The 27,600-nt window shown below is 40.0% G+C and overlaps 1 protein-coding gene across 2 annotated transcripts in view; it reads left to right on the top strand.

The window, feature by feature from the left end:
* NELL1 (neural EGFL like 1) overlaps positions 1-27,600 on the top strand; it is an 862,696-nt gene that overhangs the window by 512,374 nt on the left and 322,722 nt on the right. For both annotated transcript variants that reach the window (XM_027072989.2, XM_027072988.2), the window contains exon 14: positions 3,654-3,776. In XM_027072989.2, the coding sequence (XP_026928790.1) occupies positions 3,654-3,776 (123 nt within the window). The remainder of the gene's footprint in view (positions 1-3,653; positions 3,777-27,600) is intronic.

The raw sequence follows: 27,600 nt of genomic DNA, 5'->3' as shown, positions 1-27,600 counted from the left end.
AGCAAATAACTTCCTTGGGTATTCAAAGAGATATTCTAATTTAATTATCTTCAAAAGCCTATCTGTTCGTAGCCTTTCTGCCTGAACTATAAAGGAAAGAGAACATTTTCTTAACCAATTTTTACTACCATTCAGCAATAAAGTCTGCTCACAAATAATTGCAGTAGTGGTGGTCTTAGTAATAGTAGTAATAATGGTCATAAAAATAGCTTACATTTATGAAGCACGTACTAGTTGCCCATGTGCTCTAAGCATTTTACTTGCATTAATTAATGTAATCCTCACAACCATCTCAGAAGATAGGTTCTATTATTATCCACATTTTCCATATTAGGAAACTAATAAGTGGCAAACCCAGGGTTGTCTCACCCAGGCTGCGTGGTTCTGGAGTCTGTGCTCTCAACTGCCTTGTGCCGCCTCTCAGAGCACTTGTCCTCCCCCTTTTGCAGTATCTCCAACAGCTGGAAGGGAATTTGATGTTTTTGGAAGGAGAGCATTTCATATTTGATGATTGTTGTCCAACATAGGTCAGATCTTCAGTGGAAATTTGGGGCTAGTATATACAAAAAGACCGTCTTCCTTCCTGGCTCTATGGAATCACTTCCATATGTCTTGGTTTAACTTCAACCGTATCCAGATTGCTTGTAGCTGCTGACTGATGTGGTCACCCTGGCGTCTAGTGTCACAAATACGAGCTCCCTCACTTACTGGTTTTGTGATCTTGGGCAGATTCTTTAATGTTTGTTTGTTTGTTTGTTTGTTGTTGTTGATGTTGTTTTTGTATCTGCTCCTTCACTGTAAAATGGGAAAACTCATTTCATGTGATTGTTAGGAGAATTAAATGATATATGCGATATTTAGCTCAGTGCTTGGCACTTTCTAGTCTCAATACCATTATGGGAAGTAATGATAGGCAAAGTGAGGGTTGTATAAAATATGCTACAATTCCTCTCTTCAAAGTTAGTTAATAAGGCAATAATAATAAAACTCACAAATAACACCATGTATTGTGATATGGTTGCCTCCAAAGAGGTAAAGATACCAAATTTGGTAAAAATTCCAAGATGGGTGAAATTTATGTGGTATGGGGAGGAGGTATGGAAGGCTTTCCTGGCAAAAGTATGTGCATGAAATGGTGTTTGAAGCCAGGTGGGGGCAAAGGTAGTCCAACTACATTGGGAGACTGTATTTTAAGTCATGGACATAAAATGTCAAACTGGAGAGGGGTAGGAATGAACTCTTGCATTTGCAGGGCCATGTTGGGGCCATCTCATCAGAGAAGAGGGTTTGCTTCAAGAATATTGGGAGAGAAGACTACGTAGGATGGATATGTTAATTACCTTGATGAGGGAAATCCTTTCACAATGTATACATACAACAGATCATCACGTTGTACACTCTAAATAACTTAGAGTTTTGTCACTTATGCCTCAACAGAGCTTGGGGGGGAAAAGACCAGGTAGGTAAGGATGTATCAGATGTTTGAAATGTTGCATAAAACCATGCCTTTATTTTGCCTGTAGTGCCTCTCATGGGCAATCCTGACTGAGAAAACTATGACCATTTTTCAAAGACCAGTTCAAATACTACCTTTTGCAAGAAGACTTTTCTCCCTATGAGCTGAAATTTCTTTACCTCAGTGGACTCTTATTTCAGTCTATTCCTCCTGTCTAGCATGACCACACGTGCCAGTTTGCCTAGGTCATCCTGAGTCAATGCTGTTATTCTAGTGTAATTATTAATAGAGCCCCCCGTTCACTCTAAAATATGTTGTTTTCTAGGTAAAATAAAAAGTCATCTCCTGGTAACTCTTATCACTTCTTTCTGTTCTGCCTAGTTGCATATTGACATCTGGTGGCCCCTATTAAAATGTTCGTGTGAACAGAGACATACCTACTCACCTTTGTAGTCCCAGTACAGACCCTAATAATTATTAAATTAATTTAAATAAGGGATTGAAAACTTCAGTGTCAAAGTCTATGTTCTTAGGCTTTGTGTGCCCGACATCCTCTGGTGTTGTAACTGCATGTACTAGGTGTTTAATAGGTCTGTAAATTTGATTGGACATCCACAGGGTGATACTATTTCTGGAGTGTGCTGGAAATAACATTAGCACAGACTAGATGTGAGTTCTCATAAATTTTCTCTTCTCCCTGCATGGTAACCTGTGCACGCTTCTCACTGACCATTTGCATTGGTCTTATGGCCAAAAGAAAATTTTTGTTTTGAAAAATGGAAGGTGTTCAGTCACATGCCTATGTATGCTTTACTTTAATTACACATGGGTGACCAAAACAGCTGTAGGTTGTAGAATTTAACCTTTCTCATTACTGAGTTTCTGTTAGGAAATTTAGAGTAAAAATTAACGAAGATAGAGGATATTTCAATTGATTGGTACACTTTTGTAACAGCACACTACAAACTATATTGAAGTTTTTAGTGTTGTTCAATTAGTGTTATTTCTTTGGGGTTGCTAGCTGGGATTTCAACTCTTGTATTATAACCTTTGTGACTTAAACCTATCTTAATTTTCTTCTTAAAATTTCTAACAAGTTGTACTAGCGGATGTTAAAGGGAATAAGGCCTAACCTTTCAATACTCTTTATTTACAGAGTAGCCATTTAGATGACTCTTTAAATTTCCTGCTGATGACAGGAAGGTATCGCTGTCTGTGAAATCTTGATTTCTAACTTGGATTCCTGCAGTGTATTTTGTAAGGTGTTAGACCTATTTCCCTCATGTTTTGTGGGTTAAGGATGCGGTAGCTATTTGAAAATATATAACCATGTGATTACCCATCAGGTATCAACCCAGGGGTTGAATGCCAAACCCTGTGAACTTGGACTACCTGGAAAACTAGAGTTAAGAGCCCTGCTGAAGGCCCTTGAAGAGAGGTCCTAAGAGTAAATCCCTTTTAGACTCAGCACAACCCCATGCTTGCCAGCATTTCCTGTGACCAAATTCCTTTGAAATTCCTTGTTAGTCAGCCCTTCTTTGCCAAGTTTTATCAGCTGAGCCTCCCTCTTCAATTTTACTCTCTTTGTTCTAAAGAAACTATGGATTCTCACATGTGGGATTTTTTTTTTCCTTTTTTAACCTTAGAGGCAGGTTTCCCAACCCAGGAACCATTGACATTTTGTACTGGTTCATGTTTTCTTGTGTTGGGTTTTCCTGTTCATTGTAAGATGCTTAGTAGCCTGCCTGTCCTGTATCCACTGGATTCTAGTAACACTCCTACTCAAACCATGATAACCGAAGGTATTGGCAGACATCATCAAATGTTTCCAGTGGGGGTGGGATGCAAAATTACCCCCTGTTGAGACACTGCCTTGGAGCCTCTATAGAAACATTTGCAGAGCATGGAAAAGGCAATGCCCTCAGAGCAGTACTTACCAGTCATGTGACTTGCATCAGATGCTGCCTTCTCTGACCCTTAGTCTTTTTACCTGCAAAGTGGGGATAATGACATCTATCTTTGAGACCTGTTGAGATTTCCACCACATCAGGGATAGAAACTTCCAGGTATATAGTAAGATCCCCACACATGCTAGTCATGCCATTCTTATGTGGTGAGTCTCAACTTACTTTTCTAACACCTGTGATTCCAACTTAAGAAAAGGTGTCTCTTTCTTTTTTTCTCACCCTGCAAACAGAGCATGATGAATGTGGCAGCGGGCAGCACAACTGTGACGAGAATGCCATCTGCACCAACACTGTCCAGGGACACAGCTGCACCTGCAAACCGGGCTATGTGGGAAATGGGACCATCTGCAGAGGTAGGCTTGCTGCCTTTGAGGTGAGCTGTGAACAGCTTCCCTGCCTGGGCTTCTGGTACTCATGTGGTAGACCCTTGTCACCATTCTGGTAGCTGAGCATGGCTGGGGTTCTGTTCCTGGTCTGTCATCTGGTGAGGGCACTGTGCATCAGAGAAGAAAAATGATTTAAGTCTACATTTTGGATTGAATGCAAAAGGTATGCATTTGGGTCTGGGGCATGGTTCTACACCTCCATGGCTCTGTTTAGCTTTGCCTCTTGGCCTGAGTTTGTGAGGGACACTCTGATTGCTGACGTGGGTTTTTATTCCCTGTGTGCTTTGCTCAGAGGGCAAGTGGGCACTGCCAGTGGCCATACTCCAGGTTCTGCTTGCATAGGAAGCTGAAAGTTTTAGCCTCTGTCTGTGTGGTAGCAGTTCAGCAATTCAGATGTAGTGCCTTGGTTTCCATCTGCATTTGGAATAAAATTAAAGTTTCTCCTTGTGGCTTATGAGAGCTTTCAGGATCCGGTCTCTGGCTCCTCTCAGCTGGCATCTCTCTTTTCTCTCCCCTCATTCCCTTTACGCCAACATATTATCCCTCACTGTTTCTCAGACATGCCAACCAGCTTCCAGTTTGGGGATTTGCACTTGCTTTCCCCTCAGCCTGGATGTGCTCATTTCCTTCAGGTTTTGACTCAAGTGTCTCCTTATCAGAGTAACGTTCTTAGGCCGCCTCTAAAATAGCATCCTTAATATTTCTTAGCCTCACACCCTACTTTATTATTTTTTTTTTGTTTTCATTAACACAACGTAACAGAACATTATACATTTATGTGTTTGCTTCTGTATTGTCTGCCTTCCCATTGGGATGTAAGCTCTCTGAGAGCAACCACTTGGTTTTGTCTCCCTGCTGTGTCTCAGCGAGTAGATGGATGCCTGGCACATTGTAGGTGCTCATTAAATATGTGTTACCTTACTAAATTAACCAGAGGAAAGTGACAACATTACATTGAAAAGGAGGCAAAATGTACAAAAGACAGGAAATGATCCTTTGGGTTCTATATTATTATAATTATCCCCACTTTAGAGGAAACAAAACTGAGACACAGGAAGGCTGAGTAGCTTGAAGACAGAAGTAATATACAGTGAATAAGTCACCATAATCATGCCCTAAATTGGGCAGAATTTAAAAAAAAATGACTTTATTCTCTGTTAGTGAGGTTGGTGCAAACAGGTTTGTTTTTATTTGTGTACATGCCTGAGTGTAAATTAGTGAAACTTTTAATGGCAATTTGAGAAAAACCTATCAACATTTAAAGTGAATGTGAAGCGTAATAAAGGGATTCTCTTGATTCCATTCACTTTATCTCCTGAAATGTATTCTGGGAAAGGCACATGCCCATGAGGGGGGAATGTGCACATACAGAGGTGTTTTGCTCTGTTGTATATATTCATTGAAAGCCAGATACAGCCAGAAAATCTGTCAGTAATGGAATGATTTATTTCACATGTCATTTTGTGGAAGAGAATATAAAGGTTTAAAAAACTTTAAGTGTATGTATGCACACACATGTGTATGTGTGTTCACGTACATACTCAATGATCTCCAAGATGCATTTTCGAGAAAAATCAAATAAAGCTATAGGACATTACCTGTAGCATCATCACATATCTCATTTATTATTTATAACTACCTATATGCATACTTCTGTAAAGCATAAAGACTGGGACATGCAAACTGCTCATGTTATTGCCCGTGTGTGTGTGTGTGTGTGTGTGTGTGAGACAGAGAGAGAGAGAGAATGTTCACTTATTATGAATTCGATGTTGTTTTTATCTTTTACAATGGGAATTTATACATATAATATTTGTGGGGTTTTTTTAAGTTCCATGAGGCAAATAAAAATACCAGTGCTCAGCTTTTAAAAGAAGGCTGAAGATACTTCAAAAGTAAAGTAAAAAGACATAAATATTAATATAATTCCATGGATTATCCAGCCCACTGCTGGTACTTTCATGCTAATGCTATAAATCTGAGACGCACATAGGGATTTGATTTTAATGCATTTTTTCTTCAGATTATGTTACCTCATAAAATAATATTAATTACCCTAGTTCAGTGAGTTTGTGTTTGCCCAACCCTCTCATGGCATTGTGATAAGTAGTGGCTTCACCTTTGTGGAATTTGAAAGTCTGATTGTAAAAAATTATGAGTTCAAATAATGTTTCTGGTGTCCACAGGCTCTGAAAATACATCTTCCTTTGAAAGTTACAAATCAAGGACAATAATTTTCTTCAAGTGGTTTTCGTGGTCAGTTAGGTGGACATCAATAAGATGGGGAGAATCTCGTGTTTATAAATGTTGCCTGGGGAGGCAGTGCAATGTAGTTCAAGAACTGGATTGCAAATTTAGAGAACTAGGGGTTAGACAGGATTTCATTGCTGCCAAATTGTAACTTCTGTATTTTTACATACTAAAATTGGGTTAATATCCCCATCCGTGTTTTTCCAACAATGTTATTGCAAAGAGTTATGAAAGGAATATATATATATGTGTGTGTGTGTATGTGTGTGTGCATATATATGTATATATATATGTATATATATGAAAGGAATATATATATGTGTGTGTATATATGTATATATATGTATACACACACACACATATATATGTATCAATGTGTTTTAGACTATCACAGGCTCTAAAATGTAAAACACTATTAGTAGTAGTAAAACAGCAGCAGTACAATGAGGGAAGAGGTGGAGGCAGTTAATGAGTTGGCTTGAACCTCAGCCTTCTGCCTGAGTTGCCCAAATTTGTGCTTCATTTGAGGACATACACTTTGTAGTTGACTTTTCCACCTGTAACCGAAACATTTACAGAAGGAGTTGGACAAGGATAACTAGATCACTTGAACTGTTTTTTTTAACGTGTAAAAGCTTTTCTGGACGTGGTATTGTTCATGGAATTGACTACATCTGCAAAGAAATAAAAACCATTAACACTACTAGTACCAAAATATGAGACAGCAATTTCTCAAACAATACCAGTTGGTGTGAATTCTTTCACATGGGTTTTCCTGGTGGTCAGTGCCCATGGAAGGTGTTTTTGGAATTTTTTTCACACGGGTAGTAAATACCTGTTCAGCTTCAACATTCACAAAGTAGGTGCAAGATGCCTTGCTGGGTATGTTCACATATGTTATCTCATTAGTTCCCACCATATCCCTGGGAGCTTGATAGCTTCGTTACAGCTCACAGGCAAATCTTGAATAAGACATAGCTGAATCCAATTTACCTGGATTAGTGCTACTGACTACTCTTAGTTTCTTCCCTCCAGGCCCCTTCCTGTACCTTCTCCATTTTTTTTTCTCTTTCTCCCTCTTCCTCTTTCTCCCTAACTATTCATTATTTAAGCCTCTCTGTTTTTTTTTTTTTTCTTTTTTCTTATATTCTAAGTAGAGACGTAAAAAAAATCAGAAAGGGAAGAGAAACAGTACAATGACAATCTATAATTTTTAAATTCGCCTATATTTTTGATAAACAGACTAAAATACTTTGAAACTGTGCAAGATTTGTTGCTAAAAATTTGGGGTTAAATGGACAGAACACGTGAAAATTGCTTCAGGTCTGATTTGCACAACTTGACATACAGGTTGGGGTGGTCTGTGGGATGTTTATCTGCTTCCACAGTCCTGCATTAACCTGGAACTGAAGGTGAATTTGGGGCAGCTTCCACTTAGTAGGTAATAGGCAGGGCCTTCTCCCTTGTCTGTCCCTAAAGGCTGGGTAAGATATGATGATCCTTGAGAACACTATCATCTTCATGACTAATAGTATTGGCATTTATTAGTCAATTTATTAGACTGTAAAGATACAGTGGGAATAAATTCTGTGTCTGGAGCATAGTTCTGGCGCCATAAGAGCAAAAGGCAAATAAGACAAGGTCACTGGAAACTTCACCATTTAGTGTGAGAAAAAGATTTGAACAGTTGCTTCCCACCCAACGTAACTATTTACGAAATGGTATTATCTCGTGTGCAAAAGGCTTATAAGGAATTATTCAAGGGGTGCCTGGGTGGCTCACTTAAGCGTCCAACCCTTTAATTTCAGCTCAAGTCATGATCTCATGATTCTTGAGTTCTAACCCCACATCTGGCTCTATGCTAAGTGTGCCAAGCCTCCTTGAGATTCTCTCTCCCCCTCTCTACGCTCCTTTCCCACTTGGGTGAGCTCTCACTCTCTCAAAATAAATAAAGAAAAAAAATTACTCAAAATTTAGAGCCACATGAAAGGTATTATTATGTGTTAGTTAGGACTCCTTTGGTTGTGAGTAAGAGAAATCTACTGGCAAGACTGGCTATGTGACTGTCAGAGCCCAGAGTCAAATAAAAGACTGGGGGAAAAAAGTAGAAGAAAATTTTTTTTTTCTGTTTAAAAGTACTAAAATATAAAGCTTTTGCCTTTCTTTTGTGGTCTCTTTCTCACCCTATTGTGATGGTTTTTTTTATTTGCTATTTAATGGCACTTCCTTGGCCCTGAAGATCCTCTTGGGGTGAGTGCAGACACTCAGAGAAGCTTCAGGCCCATCCCCTAACTTGGCACATGCACTTGGCCCACTGAATGCAGGGCTCGTCTCTGCCTTGACCTGTGGGGCAGGGAGGTTGAGCCAGGTGGCTCCCCTTCCCTTGAACCCTGTACCCCAATCCACAACAGATGGTCAACCTAAGGGACTGCAATCTCCCCACCAGTTCCCCACATCACCTGTGGAATGCACCTGAGTGCTGACAGGGAGGATGGCACAGTTATACTTTCACCTGGAAAACTCCAAGCCTGCATTCCTAACCCCTACCCTGTGCAAAGACCCTGTTGGGGGCAGGGGGCAATTGCTGCTTAGTGGAGAAGAGAGAGGCTCTGAGGGACCAGAGCCCAGGGGTCAGAAGAATGGAGAGCTGAGAACCCATCCTGGAGAGGGGGGTAGACTATGGGAGTGAGACCACACATGAGCTAAGGCTCCAAAGCCCCAGTGCATGCTCTGTTGTCTGCTTAGACCTAATTTACAGAACAAATTCAAATATGAAATTAGTAAAAATGTTAATGTGGTGACCACAGAACATGAATCCCCAAATGAAGGGTCCTTCTGAGTCAGGGGCCCCATGCAACTGCCTTGGCTACGTGCTGGTGAAGTTGGAAGTGTCAACTAGCCTTCACTGTCCAGGTGTGTCATATGACCTGAGGGCGGAAAGGTGGCTGGGATTTAGGAACAGATTTCTCTAAGAGCTGGAATGCTGATTGTACACTGTCTCCTTGATGCTTCCTTGTGGATTGGCTTCATATTTCTCTCTTTTTACAGGCAGGCTTTATGTTTGTCCATGTGGTTGAGGATCAGATCCTCTGTTTTGTAGACTCAAAACTTGGCCTTGTCAGAGTACCAGAGAGGATCAATCTCTTGGGACTGATATACTAATTTTTTAATTTTTATTTAAAAAATTCTTTTTTAATGTTCATTTATTTTTGAGAGAGACAGAGACAGAATGCGAATGGGTTAGGGGCAGAGAGACAGGGAGACACAGAATCCGAAGCAGGCTCCAGGCTCCAAGCTGCCAGCCCAGAGCCTGATGCGGGGCTCGAACTCACGAGCGATGACATGACCTGAGCTGAAGTCAGACGTTTAACCGACTGAGTCACCCAGGCGCCGCACTGATATACTAATTTTTTATGATAAGCTGTTGTGGTTTGAGGAAAGCCTAAAAATGATAGCTCTCCCCACCCCACCACCTGCATTCAAAACCAGTTGAGAGAGAAATGAATTGAGCAGCGGGAACTAAAATGTTGATATGAGTACTGATAAAAATTACACCAGAGAGCACGGCTTATGTATTCAACACTGGTATTTGTAATATTGAACCCCCGAATTAGACAGACTTCTGCATCTATTCACGGTGGGCCAAGGCGACACCTAGGGCTTCCTGTGTTTATCTCCACATAGGACTTTTTCACATTGTAGGGCAATAAAAGTCCAGAAGGGTTATTTCCTGTGTTCCTCCTAATCCCTAGTGAGTAAGTGAGGGAACAGCTGGGCTCCACAGGTCAGGTTTCTCTCACCAGCAATCAGGGAAGAATGAGAGGGCGTGGCAAGTGGCCTAGGGCAAACATTTCTTAGAGAAATCAGATCAATGGAAAAGAAGCACCCCCTTCCCCAAGTCCACCTACAACTTCTATTAAGAAGTGTCACAATGTTTGTGTCTGTAGTTTCACTGTCTTTCTTAGATGAAAGATACACAGGGGGCCTTTTTTTTTTTTTTTAATAAATTCTGAATTATTTAAGTGAAAAATCACAGCTAAGGAGTTAGTCTGGGATTTTATTGGCTCGTCACCTCAGTATCTGTTCCCTGGCTGCAACTCTCTCCATTGTAGGTATAGTGATCTAGGGTCTGCCCTAAACGTAGTGTGATGCGTTTGCTCAAAATCTTCCAGTATTTCAGGAGACAATGGGTGATATTACACTGCTAGTGTCCCCTAAATGTTCTTTTGTTGTCTGGAGCAATATAGTAACTAATCTTCCCCTTGTCCAGTGTTTATTTTCAAACCATGTGAGTGGGCTCTGTAATGATTTTATAATTTATGGAAATATACCTTCACTTTTTTCCTACCTTTCAAGTCCAGGAAGCCCTCCCTGATCTCAGGCTGGGTGAGTGCTCTTTCTCTGTGCTCCAAAGACACTCTCCAAACACTGCTCCAGTCCCCATAATCCTATGTTGCAGTTGATGGTTTTACTCGCCTGCTTCCTGTAGGCCAAGGCTACATATCTTGGTTTAACCAACATTTAGCATAGAGCTGAGCATGTTATAGTACTCATAAATTTCCTGATGAGTGAACACATTAAGATTCCTTTCTAATAGAGCATGCACTTGTGTATCTAGAAGATTCTGCAACAAAGCAAAAATCTGCATGGGACACAGATGGTTAGGCCACTGGAGCCTTGCCCCCAGCCTGAGAATACCACCTCTCCTAAAGGTAGATATGCAAGTGGATTTTGATGTGGAGTTGGCTTTGCTAATTGAATAACTGACTTTCAGAGAAGATCATTACAATAAAATTAACTTCACTGTAAAAGTTCTTGGAACATAGCTGCGTGTTTATTCTGAGGCACCTCTGAATCCTATGACTTCTCTGAAGTCATTTATGAGTGTGTTTGCATTGAGGTACATTTGCAGAAGTGCTGTTCCCTAGAAATTCTACTTCATGGGAGGCTGGATAAATTGTACAAGAACCCAGAAAGTCAGTAACAGAAGGCTAGAGAAGGTTTAATATAGACAGAGTAATGTGACAGTACATGCTAAAGATGTAGATGAAATTCTGAATTAAGTAATATAGGTACCTTACATGCACAGAGTTGTTTTCAGAAACTCAGAGGCACTATGGGAGGAAGGATGAGGGAGAGGCAGAATAGAAAAGTAAGTTATTTTACTATGATATCACTGAAGATAATAAAGTTGATAAACTGCTGGGCTATGAATCAGAGAAGATGATATTTAGGGATTTTGAAGTACACGCAAGGGGAATAGGAAAGCCTTTGGCAAGAGTACTCACAGCGCTCCAGACGTGGTTTTCAAAGTGGTTAATGTAATGAGGAAGGATTCAGGAAGGTCTCAATCTAAAATTCTGCCTTTAGGTGTACAAAGTGTTGGACACGATGGCAAGAGGCAAGATTGACATTATAGGCTGGTTTGACCCATTTAAAGCCAGAACCGTTTGTAAAAACACATTTGTATTGATAAATAGATAAAGGTGGTGAATATATGTCTAAGAGTGCACCTCTGTTTATAGAGCAATTTCATAACATTTCAAGGAGGGATTTGAAACTCTACCCTACAATTGGTTCATTTATAAAATCAGGAAGCAGGTACATAGAGGAAGCTCAGGATCAGACTCTGTCAATAGGAAGAATCTTTGCAATGAATGTGGACCGTACTTCTAGCAACGAGAACCACTTAAAATTTTCCAACTAAAGAAGATGATGTGAGAAGGTGTCCCTTTGGTAGTGTTTAAGACTTTTATTTCAGGATCATATTGAAATAATTGGGCCAGATCAGATTACTATAAGAAATGTACACATGGGTGTACATGTAAATGTAAATGGGCACATGGGTGGCTCAGTCAATTAAGCGTTCGGCTCTTGATTTCAGCTCAGGTCATGATCTCACAGTTGGTGAGTTTGAGCCCCATGTTGGGCTCTGTGCTGACAGTGGGGAGCCTGCTTGGGATTCATTCTCTCTCTCTCTCTCTCTTTCTGCCTCTCCCCCGCTCTGTCTCTCAAAATAAATAAATAAACTTAAAAATATGTGCCTTTCAAATTTTTTTAGGACTACTTGATGATTTAACCATAAAGTATAAACAAAGATAAGATTGATGTGGATGTGGATGACAAAATCTCTTTCAGTTCAACCAGTTACCAAAAAGTGTTCTTAACACAGGGATATAAATTGTAACATACAGTGGTAAGAAATAGTTTATTAGGAACACTCCAAACCGTAATGCCATGCTTAAATATTCATAAACCTGAGGAATGGGCTACAGAATGATGACACGATTTTCTTCTAAAGAAGCTATTTCCTATTGGTTAAAGTCTACACTCTTCAGCAAGGCACTTAAGACCTTGTATCAGCTTTGCCATATCTGGATATTTCAAGCCTCATCTCTTACGGTAGCTCTCCTCATTACCTTACCAGTCACACTTGGCAGTTCACTAACCATTCTCTTAACAGGCCAGGCAGTCTCATGCCTCCTTCCCTCTCCTTGGGATCCTTTATTATACTGGAGACACTTTTCCATCCTCTTTTTCTTCCGGTTGAAATCCTGTTTATCCTTCTTAGTCCCACTCAAATCCCATTTTTCCTTGATCTTCTCAGTCAGAAAAAAATGGCTTCCTCTCTCATTTCTACTTGTAATATTTAATGTGTTATGCATTATTAAACTGAGCTGTTTACATATCAGCATTTCCCACTGACATAAGACGTAGTGCTTCTTGAGTGCTAGGTAAATATATATTGATGTGAAGTAGGAATTGGCTAGTTCATCTCACACAAATCCACTCTGCTCTTGTAGCTTCGTGTATTACTGTGAGTCTAAACCACCATTTAGATAATCAAAGAAAAATTAAAATTGTAAATGCTTGTGTAATATCTATTTTAATACTTCAGAAAACCATCAATGGATCTGTTATTTAAGTTCAGATACATTATCTATTTACATAGAAAATTCATTTATTCTCTTTTATGTTTCATTCCTATTGATACTGAATACCCCATCAATACCCCATGTCCTGTGGATAACGAACATAATTATACCAGGAATGATTAAATCCTTTAGCTTAATTTAAGAGTCTATAGGCAGCCCAAGTGAGGTATCTTTCTTGCATCTGTTTTTTTTTTTTTTTTGCATCTGTTTCAAAATCTTAAATGGCTCCATTTTAGACTCATTCACTACTTATTCAGTAATCTCAACCAGAGCTAGATTTAGAGCTGGAAAGCACTTATCAAGTGCCAAGTCAAGGCAACATGGGGAATATTACAAATTACTAGACACAGAACTCTGCCTTTCATGTTCCAAGAGACTTTCATAGTATCTTGGCATGTACTGTTGAGTAGGATAGTGTCTTTTCATATCTTTTCATATCCCGTGTGACCAATGGGAAACATTCATGAGACTCAGATCAGTATTTCACTTTGTGGCCCCAAACAGCATGAAATCAATTATTCTGTTGGGTCATTTAACTTTGAACCATTGATAAACTTAGGATCGCATTGTTTTATAAAAATGGGGTATTACTGTACCACTGCCTCTTGGAGGTTTAGAGTGTCACCATTTTTTGTCTCCATTCCTATAGGTTCAAGTCAGTACAAAACAGACATGGGACAATGTAGGAATCATACTGTTGACCTTATCTTGCGCTGTCTGGGACAATCAGGCCCCATTTCAGGGCTTGCCTCTCATACTGTCTTAATTTTAAGGGTAGAAGCTGATGAGAGGATGCAGATACCTGGTCAAATCTCTGCTTTACTGATTGCATAGAGATGGGAAGTTCTGGGGCTCTCTCTATGCCTGATGCAGAAGGTCTGAGAGAAGTGATGGTTTGTGTCATGCTGGAGCCCTGGTCTTTGTGGCACACATGAATCAGTTTGTCACTTGGTAAGGGAACACTTCTCATAAAGGAAAGAGCTGTTACTTGGATATAGAAACAAAAAACTTTTTTTTTTTAATGTGAAATTTATTGTCAAATTGGTTTCCATGCAACACCCATTGCTCATCCCAACAGGTGCCCTCCTCATGCCCATAGAAACAAAGAAACTTAACACAGTCATTCCATTATCATTCCCTCCTGCTAAGATAGCCTGCTAGGACTCTCCACCCCCCAGAAGTGCTCACCCCTTTTAAATGCACCATTAGTAATCGTAAAAGGACATTGGTAGTAATGTTCACAAGAGTATTTGAGTTACAACTGCAGTGTTAAGCAGTATTAAAATACCTTCAAACCTTTTTGGCAAACTCACTACCCTAAAAATGCTTACCCGCAAGCGCTGGTACTAAATTTAGAAGTGGGTGTATTTGTTATAGTCCTAAGAGAAAAAAAAAAAAAGAGTGTCTATGCCTGGAGGGGATTCTTATGCTTAAAGTTTCAGTATGTTTCCTTTGGAAAAAAAAAAACGTGACTGGAACTAGAAAATGAAACGGATTGTCTCTTCTAAGTCATCAAGAGATGTTCTGCTCATCAAGCAGATGATGTCTGCAAGCGGACACAGAACCTGTTTTGCAATCTTGAAGCTGACACAGAGCATTAAGAAGCCCCGGGCAAGGGAAGGGGACTCGGGTGGCATAGATACAATATATCGGTTGTGTAGTTTGGCTTAATAAGGCAGACTTGATATAGTCTCGTCCTGACCTTTAATATTCTTTTGCTACAAGTGCATATTTACTGGGCAAAAAGAGTCTCTGGGATGCACTAAAGCACTTTCACCTACCAAAGTCTGTGTTTACCTTTTAAAGTTTGCAGACAATAGCTATATCCCTGGGGGCTTAAAACTTTCAACCAGCTTGCGTCACAGAGGGAGTGGGAATCTGATGCTTAGACAAGTGCGGATTCTTTTGAGTGCATTTTGAGGATTGTACCTTGGTGAGTTACGTAGATGTTTGTTATCCCTAATTGTCACATCTGAAATGACTCATGAGATTAGCAGAGCCCTGTAAATATATTTCAGTCCATTTTATTTTAAAACAGTCTACTGAACATTGACTTTCTGTTCAGAAATCAAGATAGCACGGTCTTTTTTTCCTAAGTAACAATTCTCAATGGACCGGGACATGTTTCCTGATGTTTCTTTAGGCGACATTATTGCAGATATCATAGTCAATCTCTAGGCCATCTTCTGGAGTAAGATGTGTTTGGGGGAGCAATTATTTGCAAAATAATCAAAGTATTTAACAACTAGTATTATAGAATGGTGACAGTTATACTTGACATGCCCATAGCAACTCAGAATATGCGCAAGGAGTATTTATCTTATGTAGGACCCCAAAACTATGGTGTATGGCTGAGCACCATATTTTAAGACAAGTTTCGCTTCAAGAGATCTGGTCTCTTTTAATGATGGTTGTGCTATGAGAGAGCTAAGCAGCAGTCAGGAGCCTAGGCCAGGTACTGCTACTGGGTCTACCCAGCCCAGATACTACTTTAATATTACCTTAGAGACTGCTCTTGACTCTGATTTGTATTAAAGACACAAAGGACAAATGGAAAAGCACTTACATATAATCTGCAAATGTTAACAGAATTTGGGGGTAGTGCTAATATCAATCCTGCCTCAACAGGATCTTGGTGGAATGCTTAACTACTGCTGACCAGTAGAATGTGCTGTGGTTCACGCTTGCCTGTTTTGCATCTCTGCCTCATTCTTTCCCAACACAATGATGTATTTCTTCATTTCAGCCTTATGCTTGCTAGAATAAAGTCAGGTGTTTTCATGGCAGAGTGCCCTAGCTCTGTTGATAATTGCTTAAAGCTTACTCCTTAAAATACAGTTATTTTACAACTCAACCACACTGAATTCGTGTCTGTTTCTATTGCATTTGCTTCCTCTTTTCATTTATACCTAGATGTTTATTAGCCAGGGCGTCTGTTTTACACAGTGTCCTGTGAGAACTGAACCCATCAAGTGACCTCTTGCTGCTCATTTCCCCATTTGTTATTAGGTATAATGACACTCCCAATTTCTTCTCTCAGCTTTTAAATGGGAAAACTATAACACAAAAGGGCGAACACACGTAAAATTACTTGTATAAGGAGAGGAAATAGTGGTAGCTGCCGTAACAGACAGCTCCAAAATTTCAGTAGGTCCAAAACAATAAATTCTGATTACTCCTATCATTGCGCACAGAGTGGATGGTGAGTCGGGATGTTGCTCTGCAGAGTCAGACAGGAACCTGCTCACTTTCCATCTTACAGCTGTGACCTCTTCCTGCTTCTCAGAATCCTTCCCACTCCATCATCAGATGAGGAAAAAGCGGTCATACAGGGGAGGTTTTTATGGGCCAGACCTGAAAGTTGCACATAACACTTTGGCTCGCATGGCATTGGGCAGAACTCAGTCTGTGGCCATATTGAATGAAGCAGAACACCGGGAAGGGGGAGGACACAGCTGTCGGTGAGCACTAGCCTTCTCTGCCATATCGTTGTTGTAAATAAAATTCTAAGTGCCACTCTTAGGAGTGGCTGCATTACTATTTGTAGAAAATAAACCTCTGTGCAATTTTGAAATGGATTCTGGCTGATGCACTGTGCAGATCTTTTGTAGGCCTTCAGGTAAGAAAGACTGGGGGTATCCAGGGCTTAAAAATGTTGCCAGTTGAGTGAATGCATTCTTTCCAAACATGTCATCACCACTTATATCTGGATTCAGTCAAATTAGACAGTTCACTTTGTGTCTCAGCGTCTGATCCTGTTAGTTTGAAGAACAATTGAGAAACTGCTTCATGGGTCACTTGAAAGCAGTGGAAAAAAATTCAAAGTCATTAAATGTCTCTTGAGTAGAACTGCCAGGGACACAGTAAAGTAACTCCTCCTGAGCCCTGGACCCTTCATAATTCTATTACTCGAATAAGTGATTCCAACATGTTACTATGACAATTTTCTTCTTGTCAGTGATCATTTCTTCCAAAATTGATAAATTTTCCATTTTTAAACTTAAAACCTAGAAATTGCGTGTCCGTTCTCTTGCACTGCATTTTTGTGTCACTTTACTCATTTGTGGATAATGCCACTTTAATGTGGCATATCCTGAAAGATACTGGACAGGGATAAGGCAAAAATTCAAGTATTTATTCAGATCTAAATTAACTATACTTTTAAGTTTGTGTTAGGAGTACTGAACTAATATATTTTCTTGTATGTAGAATTTAGTTTCATAAGATGGTTATTTAGCTTGTATAAGTGACTATATAGATGACAGAGGAATTCTAGATATCCCTCTAAAGTGTAACCTATTTTTGGAGCTGTGCCTAGATGAGATTGGAAAATGGTTTGGTTTCAGCCTCCCTAGACTGTGTAAAGCTGATTTGTGAAATTCTACACAGATAAGGAAATTGAATGTTGGTATATTCACTTAAAATATCTCTTTGAAGACTTTATTAAGGAGAAGAAAAGCAAAGTGTAATAAATTTCTCAGAAGAGGATTTGCTTTATGCTTAACAACAGAGTAAAACATGCCTATTCACAGGTGTATGTTCTAAAATTAGTAGACATTATGGCTCTAGAATAGCGTTGTCCAGTTGAAATATAATGTAAAATATGCATGTTATTTTAAATTTCTAAGAGTTGCCTTAACAAAGGTAAGATAAAATAGGTCTGACACATCTCAGATCAGAGATTTCAAGTGCCCAGCAGTCACCTCTGGCTAGTGGCTACATCAGCAACTATAAAACCTTCAGGGTAGGTTTCAATTAGTAAAAAATTACTATGGCACACTCTTGAATCTGCACCCTTGAGCACACACAGGAAATCTCTGGAGAGGTAACATGCTGCCCTTAAAGTAGGAAATCGCACTTTCCATGATTTTGTTATACTAAAAGGCAGTTCTGATTTTCAGTTGAATGCAAAATGATAGCATTAAGCAGACAGATGGCTGGAATCCATATACCAGGGGTTGAGAATATCTAATTCCTTCTACAGTATAACATTTCCTGTCTCAGGATGGAATTTCACCATAAAGTCAGATATTGAATAGAAATGGGTAACATTCATCAAAGCTCAAATTATACTAAGATAAGAGGGTGGAAGGAAAAAGAAAACAAGTCTATAGCATTTACCTTTGTTGCATTTCAAGATCAATTCTAGATTAAAAACGATTTGTAAAAGAGCTGACATAATGCTTTTCCTAATGACCTGCTTACTGTGATGATGCTGCTTATCAACTTTAAATAGTGACATACTCTGCAGTCTCTTCTTAACAGTCATTAGCCAGAGGAAACCTATGCAAATCACAAGGATAGGAAAGCATGGCACTTTGGGTAATTTTCTGATATGCTTAAACATGTCACTCAGTGGGATCATACTTGAATGCTGAATCCACATAAAATGAAACCTCTTTATTTTAGACCCGGATCATTTGGAATGGTTTTACTAAAATTGAATTAGCAAGAAGTCCCAAACTTTGTAAATATAAGAGCTTTAGAGTCTGACACTTGAAATGAAATCTCAACTCTGACACACACTGTGTGAGCTAAGGCAACATCCCTTAACTTCTCGGAGTTTGCTCGCTTGCCTGAGGAATATGGAGGATAGGACACTAACCTCCCAGGAGGTATTACCATCCCTGTCTTTTCCCATCTGGCTGCATTCCGGTTCATCCATCCCACATCCAGGACTAGAGTGATTTTCTGTGGTCGACATGTAGGCAGGATGTCAGAGTGGTGAAGAGCAGAGCTTCTGGAGCTAGACTGACTGGCTGGAAGCCCGGCTCTTCTGCCTAGCTAGTTGTGCCATCTTGGGGTCGTCACTTAGCCAATCTGTGCCTCACTTTTACACTTAGAGATAATAATTGTATCTACTTCCAGGGGTTGTTTCCATGGTTAGATCAGGTATAAGTGCTTCGAGCAGTGCCTGGCACAGAATGAGTACTGTTACTGAGTGTTTGTCTATCCTGTAATTCTCTGCTGAGGAGCCTCCTGGGTATCTATTTGACCTTCAGAATGGGATTTGCACTGCTTAGCATGGTACATTGGCCTTTCTGGATCTAGTTCCCACCTACCTCTAGACTCATTCCTTGCCACTTCCACTGTAATAAAACGTGTATTTCAGTCAAATCACTTCTTGCTGTGAAAGAGCTTAATTGCTAAGTGTATGGATTTTGGAGTAAGTGTGCTGTGTTCAGAACTAGTCTCCAGCACATCATAATTCCATGAACTTGAAAGTTACTTAAACATCTCTGACTTGAGGGTTAAATAAAGGGCTTCTCCATGTTACGTTCTTAGTTATTATGTCCTCACTTTGAGTGGAATATCTTTCCCTTCATTTTCACTTGGCTTTTGCTTGTCCATCAAAATGGAGTTATTTTTTAGCTCTTTCAAGGACCCTACTTCTGCCCCTGCTCTCTGTCCCCACCTAGCACTCTGTCCCCCTCCTATCACACTGACTGTCATTGCTAATTTGCTTAATCTATTTCCCTTATTGGCCTGGGAAGGCAGACAGCATGTCCTTGTCATCTTTGTGCCCTTAAAGCTTAACACACAGAGGTCATTTGATAAATGTTCATTCAAGAAAATAACCAACAAAATAGTTGTGAAGATTAAGTGAAATAACTTATGTTGAGTATTTGACACATGGTAGGGATCCACTAAATACTAATTTCCTTTCCCTTAAAATTTACTTTTAGGTATTTATCATGTGGGAAATGGGCATTACAGTTTTCTGAGAAAATGAAGAAAGTCAATAAATTAAGATCCTGCTCAAAGCACAAGTATTTGATGGCCAACTACCCAGAGCCTCACCCCTATGACAATAACAGTTAGTATGTATGCAACACCCGTGAGCCAGGCATCGTGCTGAAGCTTCTAACGCATAACTCTTTCATTTTAGCCATACCATTTCTCAATGAAGAAGGCAGGATTATTGTCCCCACTGTGTGAATGAGGCAACTGGAGCTTAGAAAGGATGATTGAGGCCATTAGCTATGTAGTGTGGGCCAGCTATGTTTTCTAGCTGATCAGAAAGCTCCTGGATTTGCAAAATTATATATATGGGCAGGATTTTGCTCCTATTGTGGCCACTCACCCACACTACAGACTTCCTTTTGAGGTTAGATAATGAGAAAAGGGTCTTATGTAGCCCTGGAGTTGTCACGTGTGTGGGTCAAGCTTGAAGAATGCACTATCCATGGGACATAGGTCATGTGAGGAAAATACACTTCTCTTGAGAAAGTAATAAGGGAAACGGACTTTTGGGACATAGACAAAAGACCTGGTTATTGCTGGGTAGTGGAAGAAGCATTCCCTGAAAAGGATGAAAATTTAAGGAAATTGTTTTCCCATCCGCAGAAGCTCTAGAATTCATAGCCAGAATCTGTGGGAGAAGGGAAGCAGCAGATCTGATGTTGAGTTTGAACTGAGATGGATACAGGGAGAGATTGCATTTTTGGAGTGTGCATCAGAGGAGTGTGGGGCCTCATCTGAGTATCCCAGTGGTGGTTCCCGAAGTAGAGTCAAGAGAATCACAGCTGCAGAATCTAGCGTATGGACAAGTGAAGAGAAAATAAAGGCAGCTAGAATGGGGTGTCTGTTGCCACCCAGAATTCTTTTGCCTGTTGGTAAATTTCCTTCTGGAAGCCACCTGCCCTTGCTTTCAGTCCATATGGCCCTAGCGTTGAAGCCCATCACCTTTCTCTGAGACAATTAGAGCAGGGCATTCTCCTGGCCACAAGGATTACTTCGGGGTTTGAGAAGTTACATAAGCAGATCCAATTTTGTTTTTCTTTTTTCTTTTTTTCCAGTTATTCTTATACCACCCCCACCCCATTCCTTCTCTGGTTATATTGGACACAGTGTCTCACTTTGCTACCTGAGAGGGAATCTGGAAGGCTATGACCAGGAGCAGTCATGGCCATTTGGGGACTATAGGGGTGAAGTTCTCTTAGAATGAGCCAACACAGAATTGTGTGAGGAGACAAAGTTGTACCAGATCCTGAAAACACTGTTGGAGCGTCTATACCCAGCCACACCTGAAGCAGGACCACCCCTAGTTTTGATGAATCCTGTCTAGTTGGTTTTTCTGTTGTTTTCTAACAAAATGCTAACTGTTGATATGGTAACTCAGCTTTTTTATGAAGGAAAGCAGTATGAATTACGAACCTCCCAATGGGGAAATCTTTGTATTGCTATGAGAGTAAGATCTATTTGGAGTAAAGCTTATGTGAATCAGGGTGGTCAGGGTTTCAATTATTAAGCCAAAGGTGGGGGGCAGTGTTTTAAATGGAAGAATAAGCAGCAGATTTGATCATAAACTTGTACATTTTTTCCCCTTAGGCATGGCCAAATGATTGTCAATCGCAGTACTCTTGAATGAGAGGTTTTTCTTCTTATTCACTAAAAATGTCAGTTATTGTGTAAATACATATGTAGGGTTTTGTAGATGCTTTTCTCCTCTCCACTATACTCTGGAGCATCAATTGAGGTCAAACAGTCACCACTTTGCAACATTCATACCATCCTCATGAACCTGCAGGGTTCTTCCTTGCCCCTGGCTTTTAGAATTAAAAGTATCATTTCCCTCTTCTTTAGAATGATGCTATTTTGATTCCTTATCAGCTGCCAGCTGGATTTGAAGGCCTACAGCCTAATTACCCAGATTGGTAGGGGAAAGTTGTCATATTTTGTCTCTGACTGATAGGAATTAAAACACAAATAAACTCAAAAGAGGTACCCTTTGGGTAAGATTAAACCAATGATTATAATTCACATCATTCCATAAGTTGTATTATCTTGAGCAAAACACTCTATTTTTTGACATTGCAGCTGATAAGTATGGGGGGGAAAGGAGTAAAAACAGTACCTCGTAACCTCTTTTACATCATGATATACCTAGAATATTTGATAGGTACATGAGTGTAAATAGATGAGGCTGCTCACTGCTGAGGATTGCCAGGCTGGGCTGAGGGGTTCGGTAGCTCAGCACACCTGATCCTATTTCTGGAATGCTGATCAGAAAGCTCCTGGATTTGCAAACTATATGGGCAGGATTTTGTTCCTAGTGTGGCCACTCACCCAAACTATGTCCTTAGGCCATTCTCTTTTCCTTTTTGGTCCTCACTTTGCATCCTTAAGTGAGGAATGTGAGGTCTAGTCCAGATGTAAATGACTGCATATTTGGAGCATTAATGGACCTGATAAATGAAGGTTTATGAGATGCACTGAGGCATTAAGCATGAAAACACCAGCAGGAAGATCATTATTTAGATCTGTTTAATTTCTGCTGAGCCTACTCTTTAAAAAAAAAAAAGCCTACATTATTTAAGATACCTGTAATACAGTATATGATGGAGAGTGTTAGGGCCTGGGTCATTTACACAGAGATTATTCATAGAATTTCTGAACTAAAAGGAAGAGTTGAGATAATTCCCCAAATACAAAAGAAGATTCTCTTAAAATCGTCAGAGAATATTTGTATAGAGCATCATGCAAACACACAATTGAGGATGCTTAGGACCAACTTGCAATTGTCCTTTGATAGCACGAAAAGAAAAGCATATAAATATATAATCCATGTGTTATTAAGAAACCTACTTTTCCTTAGCCAGGTGTTTAGCACATCGAATTAGGGACATGTCAGTATCAATAACCTATTAACACCCAGCAGGAACAGGGACTGACCACTTTGATGGGACCAGGCAGCACTAGGTCCACCCACTAGGAATGTTTGGGGGCAAATGATCAGAGGATAAGGAAATAGAAAAGACCACTAGTGCCACCAGGGGATGTCTTTGCTGGTGAGCATACCCCAGGTGCAGAGAATCAACAGTCAGTGATCATAGTCTAGGCAAACTTCTGGCAGTGGTGTGAGGGAGAGCTGTGGTCTGAATGTGTCCCTCTCAAATTTTTGTTGAAATCATAAACCCCAAAGGTGATGGCATTTGGAGGTGGACACCTTGGGGGATGCTTAAGTCACGAGGATGGAACCCTCATAAGTGGGATTAGTTTAGTGCCTTATAAAAGAGGCTCCAGAGAAATCCCTAGCCCCTCGACCATGCGAGGACACAGTGAGGAGGTGCTGACTCTGAACCAGGAAGAGCATGACCATCCTGGCACCTTGTTCTAGCCCTGGCAAGCCTCCAGAGCTATAAGAAATAAATTTCTGTTGTTTTTAAGTCACTCAGCCTATGGTATTTTGTCATCATAGTCTGAATGGCCTAAGGGAGGTTCAAGCTGCTGGAATAGATCACAGAGAGGAGGACTTTGAAGTGGGAAATAGTGAACCAAGCATATTTCTGGTGTTAAGATGCCCTATTTGGGGTATCTGATTTCTAGATACTAGGATGTAGTGCAGGACAAAGTTCAAGGATAATGCTTCCATATATCAGAGGATCAAGGACAAGAATAGGACTTGTGAATAGGGCTGTGTTTGTTGAATGCACACGGACACACACAGAAATTAATGAATCTGTATAGTGTGTTTAAGTGTAAGGCTCTCTCCAGATGTTCACACACACACACTTCCATTTAATCCTTATCAAATCCCCAAAAGACATGTATTATCCTTTTTACAAGTAAGACAGCAGAGGCTTATGTTACTACCACCTGTAATCACACTGTTAGCAAATGGCAGAACCAGGATTTGAACCCAGGTCTATCTGACTTCAAAGTCCATTCTTTCTTCACTGGTATGTAAGAGAGGTTAAGTAGCTAGAACCTGCAGAACATGGACCAAGGAAGAAACACTGAATAAGATTTGTGGAATCCAGTCAGTTTTATTACCCTAATACTAATCTGGAGGACATGTATGCCTTCTGCCTTAGGTTGGGGTTGATCTGTGGAATAAAAATTTAAGGTAGGTTTGTGACCCAGTTATCCCTGACCTATCCTGTAATCATGCAGCAATGTTTTTCTCCAAATCTGATGCAGTTGAAGGAAGCTGCTTCAATTTGAAAACTTTGTGTCATGTTGCATATTTTACAGCATCAGACTGAGCCTCAAAATACACCTAGGTATATGTTGATATCCCATACTAAAGTTATTCAAGGGGCACCTGGGTGGTTCAGTCAGTTAAGCATCTGACTTTTGATTTCAGCTCAGGTCATTATTTCGCATGATTCATGGGATCTAGCCCCATGTCGGGCTCCGTGCTGATAGCACAGAGCCTGCTTGGAATTCTCTCTCTTCCTGTCTCTCTGCCCCTCCCCTGCTCATGCATGTGTACACACTCTCTCTTGAAATAAAGTTTTAAAAAGTTATTCAAAAAAATCAGTAGTATTCAAAAAAGAAGAAGTCAATTGCTTCTGTAATTACTGGACACTTGGGAATTAATCAGAAATGGAGCTTAAATAGAAGCTTCTTATTTCTTGAAAAAATATGTACGGTTTGAGACTTTGCTTTTATGTGTGTGGTCTGCTAAAAGAGCTATCAAAAGAAGGAAAACACTTGAAATAAGTCAGAGGGCAGGGAGAATGATATTAAAACCTTGAATTTTAGATTTTAATCTTTTTGAAGGTAGCTATTGATCACTTAAATGTAGTTTTGCATTCCATGGCCTCTCAGTGCCTACCTCTTGATCAGTAATTTCACCAACTGAGTAATTCCTGAACTTAGAGGGTATAACTAATAACAGGTGGAATACTCTAGTCCACATTCAGAAACATTTACATGTGAGTAAATTTATAAAAATCACATCATTTTAAGAAAATCAAACATCTCTGTGGATCAGGATTAATCTAGAAATAGTATGAGATACATTGATGGACAATCAAAGCATTTTAGAGCTGGAAGTACCCTTAGGAATCTTTTCTTCTATTTATAGGTCAGGATATCCTGGGGAAAGGATATGACTATAATTTCTTATTAACAGAATGAGGCTGAAAGCCCAAGTTTCTAATTCTTAGAAATCTTTTCATTATTCTCTGATATCTTTCTAGACTTTGTTTCACAGTTGTCTCTATATATGACTATGTAGATGTCTATTTATCTACCTATACACATACACACACACACATGTATACACACACACATATGCATGCATACAGGTATAGTGATGATTTGCATACAGGTATAGTGCTATGATTTGCATAGCACTTTGCCTATTATCAAAGTAATTTTCACTCTTATTTCCCAGCTAATCCTTGAGGGAGATACTGTCTTAGACACTGTTTTATAGATGATGAAGCTGAGTTTAAATAGGGGAAGTAACTTGCTCAAGGCCACACAACAAGGACCTACTAGAGCTCAGCCTTAAATGAAAATTCTTTGAATAGAGAACAGACTTCTCTTCCCACATTTGATAATAAAGCCAACTGTGTAGTAACATCTACCTTGTAACATTTTTGAAAGTGAAAGAGGGGGCTTATTAATGATGTCACTGGTAAAACGGTGCCCTGCTGGACACACTGCTATAGAACACATGGTCATCTTATAATTCACCTTCTGCTACTTGATCATCCAATAATGATGAAAATTTTATGTCAGATGTTTCAAATTAGGGATGTAATGGTCAAAACAAATTCTTGGTCTTCTTTTGGAGATTAGAGACTGGCAAGGTTTGAACAAGTTACTTTTTTTAAATATGAAATTTATTGTTAAATTGGCTTACATACAACACCCAGTGCTCATCCCAACAGGTGCCCTCCTCAATGCCCATCACCCACCCTCCCCTCCATCCCACCCCCCCATCAACCCTCAGTTTATTCTCAGTTTTTAAGAGTCTCTTATGGTTTGCCTCCTTCCCTCTCTGTAACTTTTTTTTCCCCTTCCCCTCCCCCATGGTCTTGTGTTCAGTTTCTCAGGATCCACATAAGAGTGAAAACATATGGTATCTGTCTTTCTCTGTATGACTTATTTCACTTAAGCATCACACTCTCCAGTTCCATCCACGTTGCTACAAAAGGCCATATTTCATTCTTTCTCATTGCCAAGTAGTATTCCATTGTGTATATGAACCACAATTTCTTTATCCATTCATCAGTTGATGGACAAAGGGCTAGTGTCCAAAATCTATAAAGAATTCACCAAACTCCACACCTGAAAAACAAATAATCCTGTGAAGAAATGGGCGGAAGACATGAATAGACACTTCTCTAAAGAAGAAATCCAGATGGCCAACAGACACATGAAAAGATACTCAACATCACTCCTCATCAAGGGAAATACAAATCCAAACCACACTGAGATACCACCTCATGCCAGTCAGAGTGGCTAAAATGAACCAATCAGGAGACTATAGATGCTGGAGAGGATGTGGAGAAACGGGAACCCTCTTGCACTGTTGGTGGGAATGCAAACTGGTGCAGCGGCTCTGGCAAACAGTGTGGAGGTTCCTCAAAAGATCAAGAATAGATCTACCCTATGACCCAGCAATAGCAATGCTAGGAATTTACCCAAGGGATACAGGAGTGCTGATACATAGGGTCACTTATAGCAGCACTTTCAACAATAGCCAGATTATGAACAAGTTATTTTTAAGCTAACAAATAAGGATGAGTAGACAAAGGTCAGAGGTTTGCAGAGGCGGTTGGCATGGGGAAAAAAAGAAAGATGTGTCCATGTAAGTGGAGCAGTTGCAAGAAAGAGCATAGAATGTATATGGAACTATTCCCTGTTCATATGCCTGGTTGTTCAACTACCAAAGTTTACTGAGAATTAGGCCTATGCCAAAAAATTCTCTTTATAGCATGATGCAACAAAAGTAATAAATGTGTCTCTGTGAAACCAGACTATGTTAAATATAAGACTAATTGCAAAAGTAAATGGTACACTCATAATGGTACCTGGAAAAAATGTCACAATGGGGAAAAAAAGCCATTTCCTTGCTACCCAGGGAATTACATTGTGGAAATTGCACCATCAGAATGAATTAATAGCTGGCTTAAAAAATTTAGTGCCCAGCAAACAAATGCATAAATTAAGTATCTTGAATAAAGGGGATGTTATAGTAACATTTGCTCAGTTTGTAGAAGGAGGATTTTGCACAGAGGGAACGGGCTGAGTGAAAAGGAAGCCTGGAAATTGGATAACAGGAAAGCATGCACCTGCTGAAGGGAGCTGAAGTTTTGTGAACTGTCTGGATAGTCATCTTTGCCCACCAGCCACTTTCAGTAGTGTCTGGGCAAGCTTGTCTTTGTTGCTGACTCCTTGGCTGTAAAGGTGGCAGACACGCTGATGATCATTGATGAAAAGACCAACAAGCTGAACTGTGCCGCCTGGTTGGTAACCTTCTTCTTTGCCATTAAGTGGAGTTCTACCATCCCTTCTTTTCACAGTACATTTCACAACTATTTCTGAAAGAATCCAGCTGTGCTGAGATGGCCACTCAGGGGGGATGCAGTAGCTCAGGGATGCCTGGATGTCTGAGAGCTGCTAAGCAGGCCTCACAGCCTTCAGACGTCTGCTGAATTGCTTTCCAGAAGCACATTCCTTCCCTTTCTCTGATGTGGAAGGGAGTGGGAGAAGATGGTCATGATCTGAAATGACAGGCATGCTGGGTGGGGATGAGCTAATTTACAGGGAGAAATACAGCCTACAAATGAAGAACAAAGAGAATAAAGGCCTTGTGGGTTGTCCTTAAGCCTTTAATGGAGCCAAGTGAGAGTATCCTTAAC

The sequence above is a fragment of the Acinonyx jubatus genome, chromosome D1, assembly GCF_027475565.1.
Source record: "Acinonyx jubatus isolate Ajub_Pintada_27869175 chromosome D1, VMU_Ajub_asm_v1.0, whole genome shotgun sequence".
NCBI classification, from domain to species: Eukaryota; Metazoa; Chordata; class Mammalia; order Carnivora; family Felidae; genus Acinonyx; species Acinonyx jubatus.
Note: the sequence above shows the minus strand (reverse complement) of the source record. Positions and strands in the feature narration are given on the sequence as shown.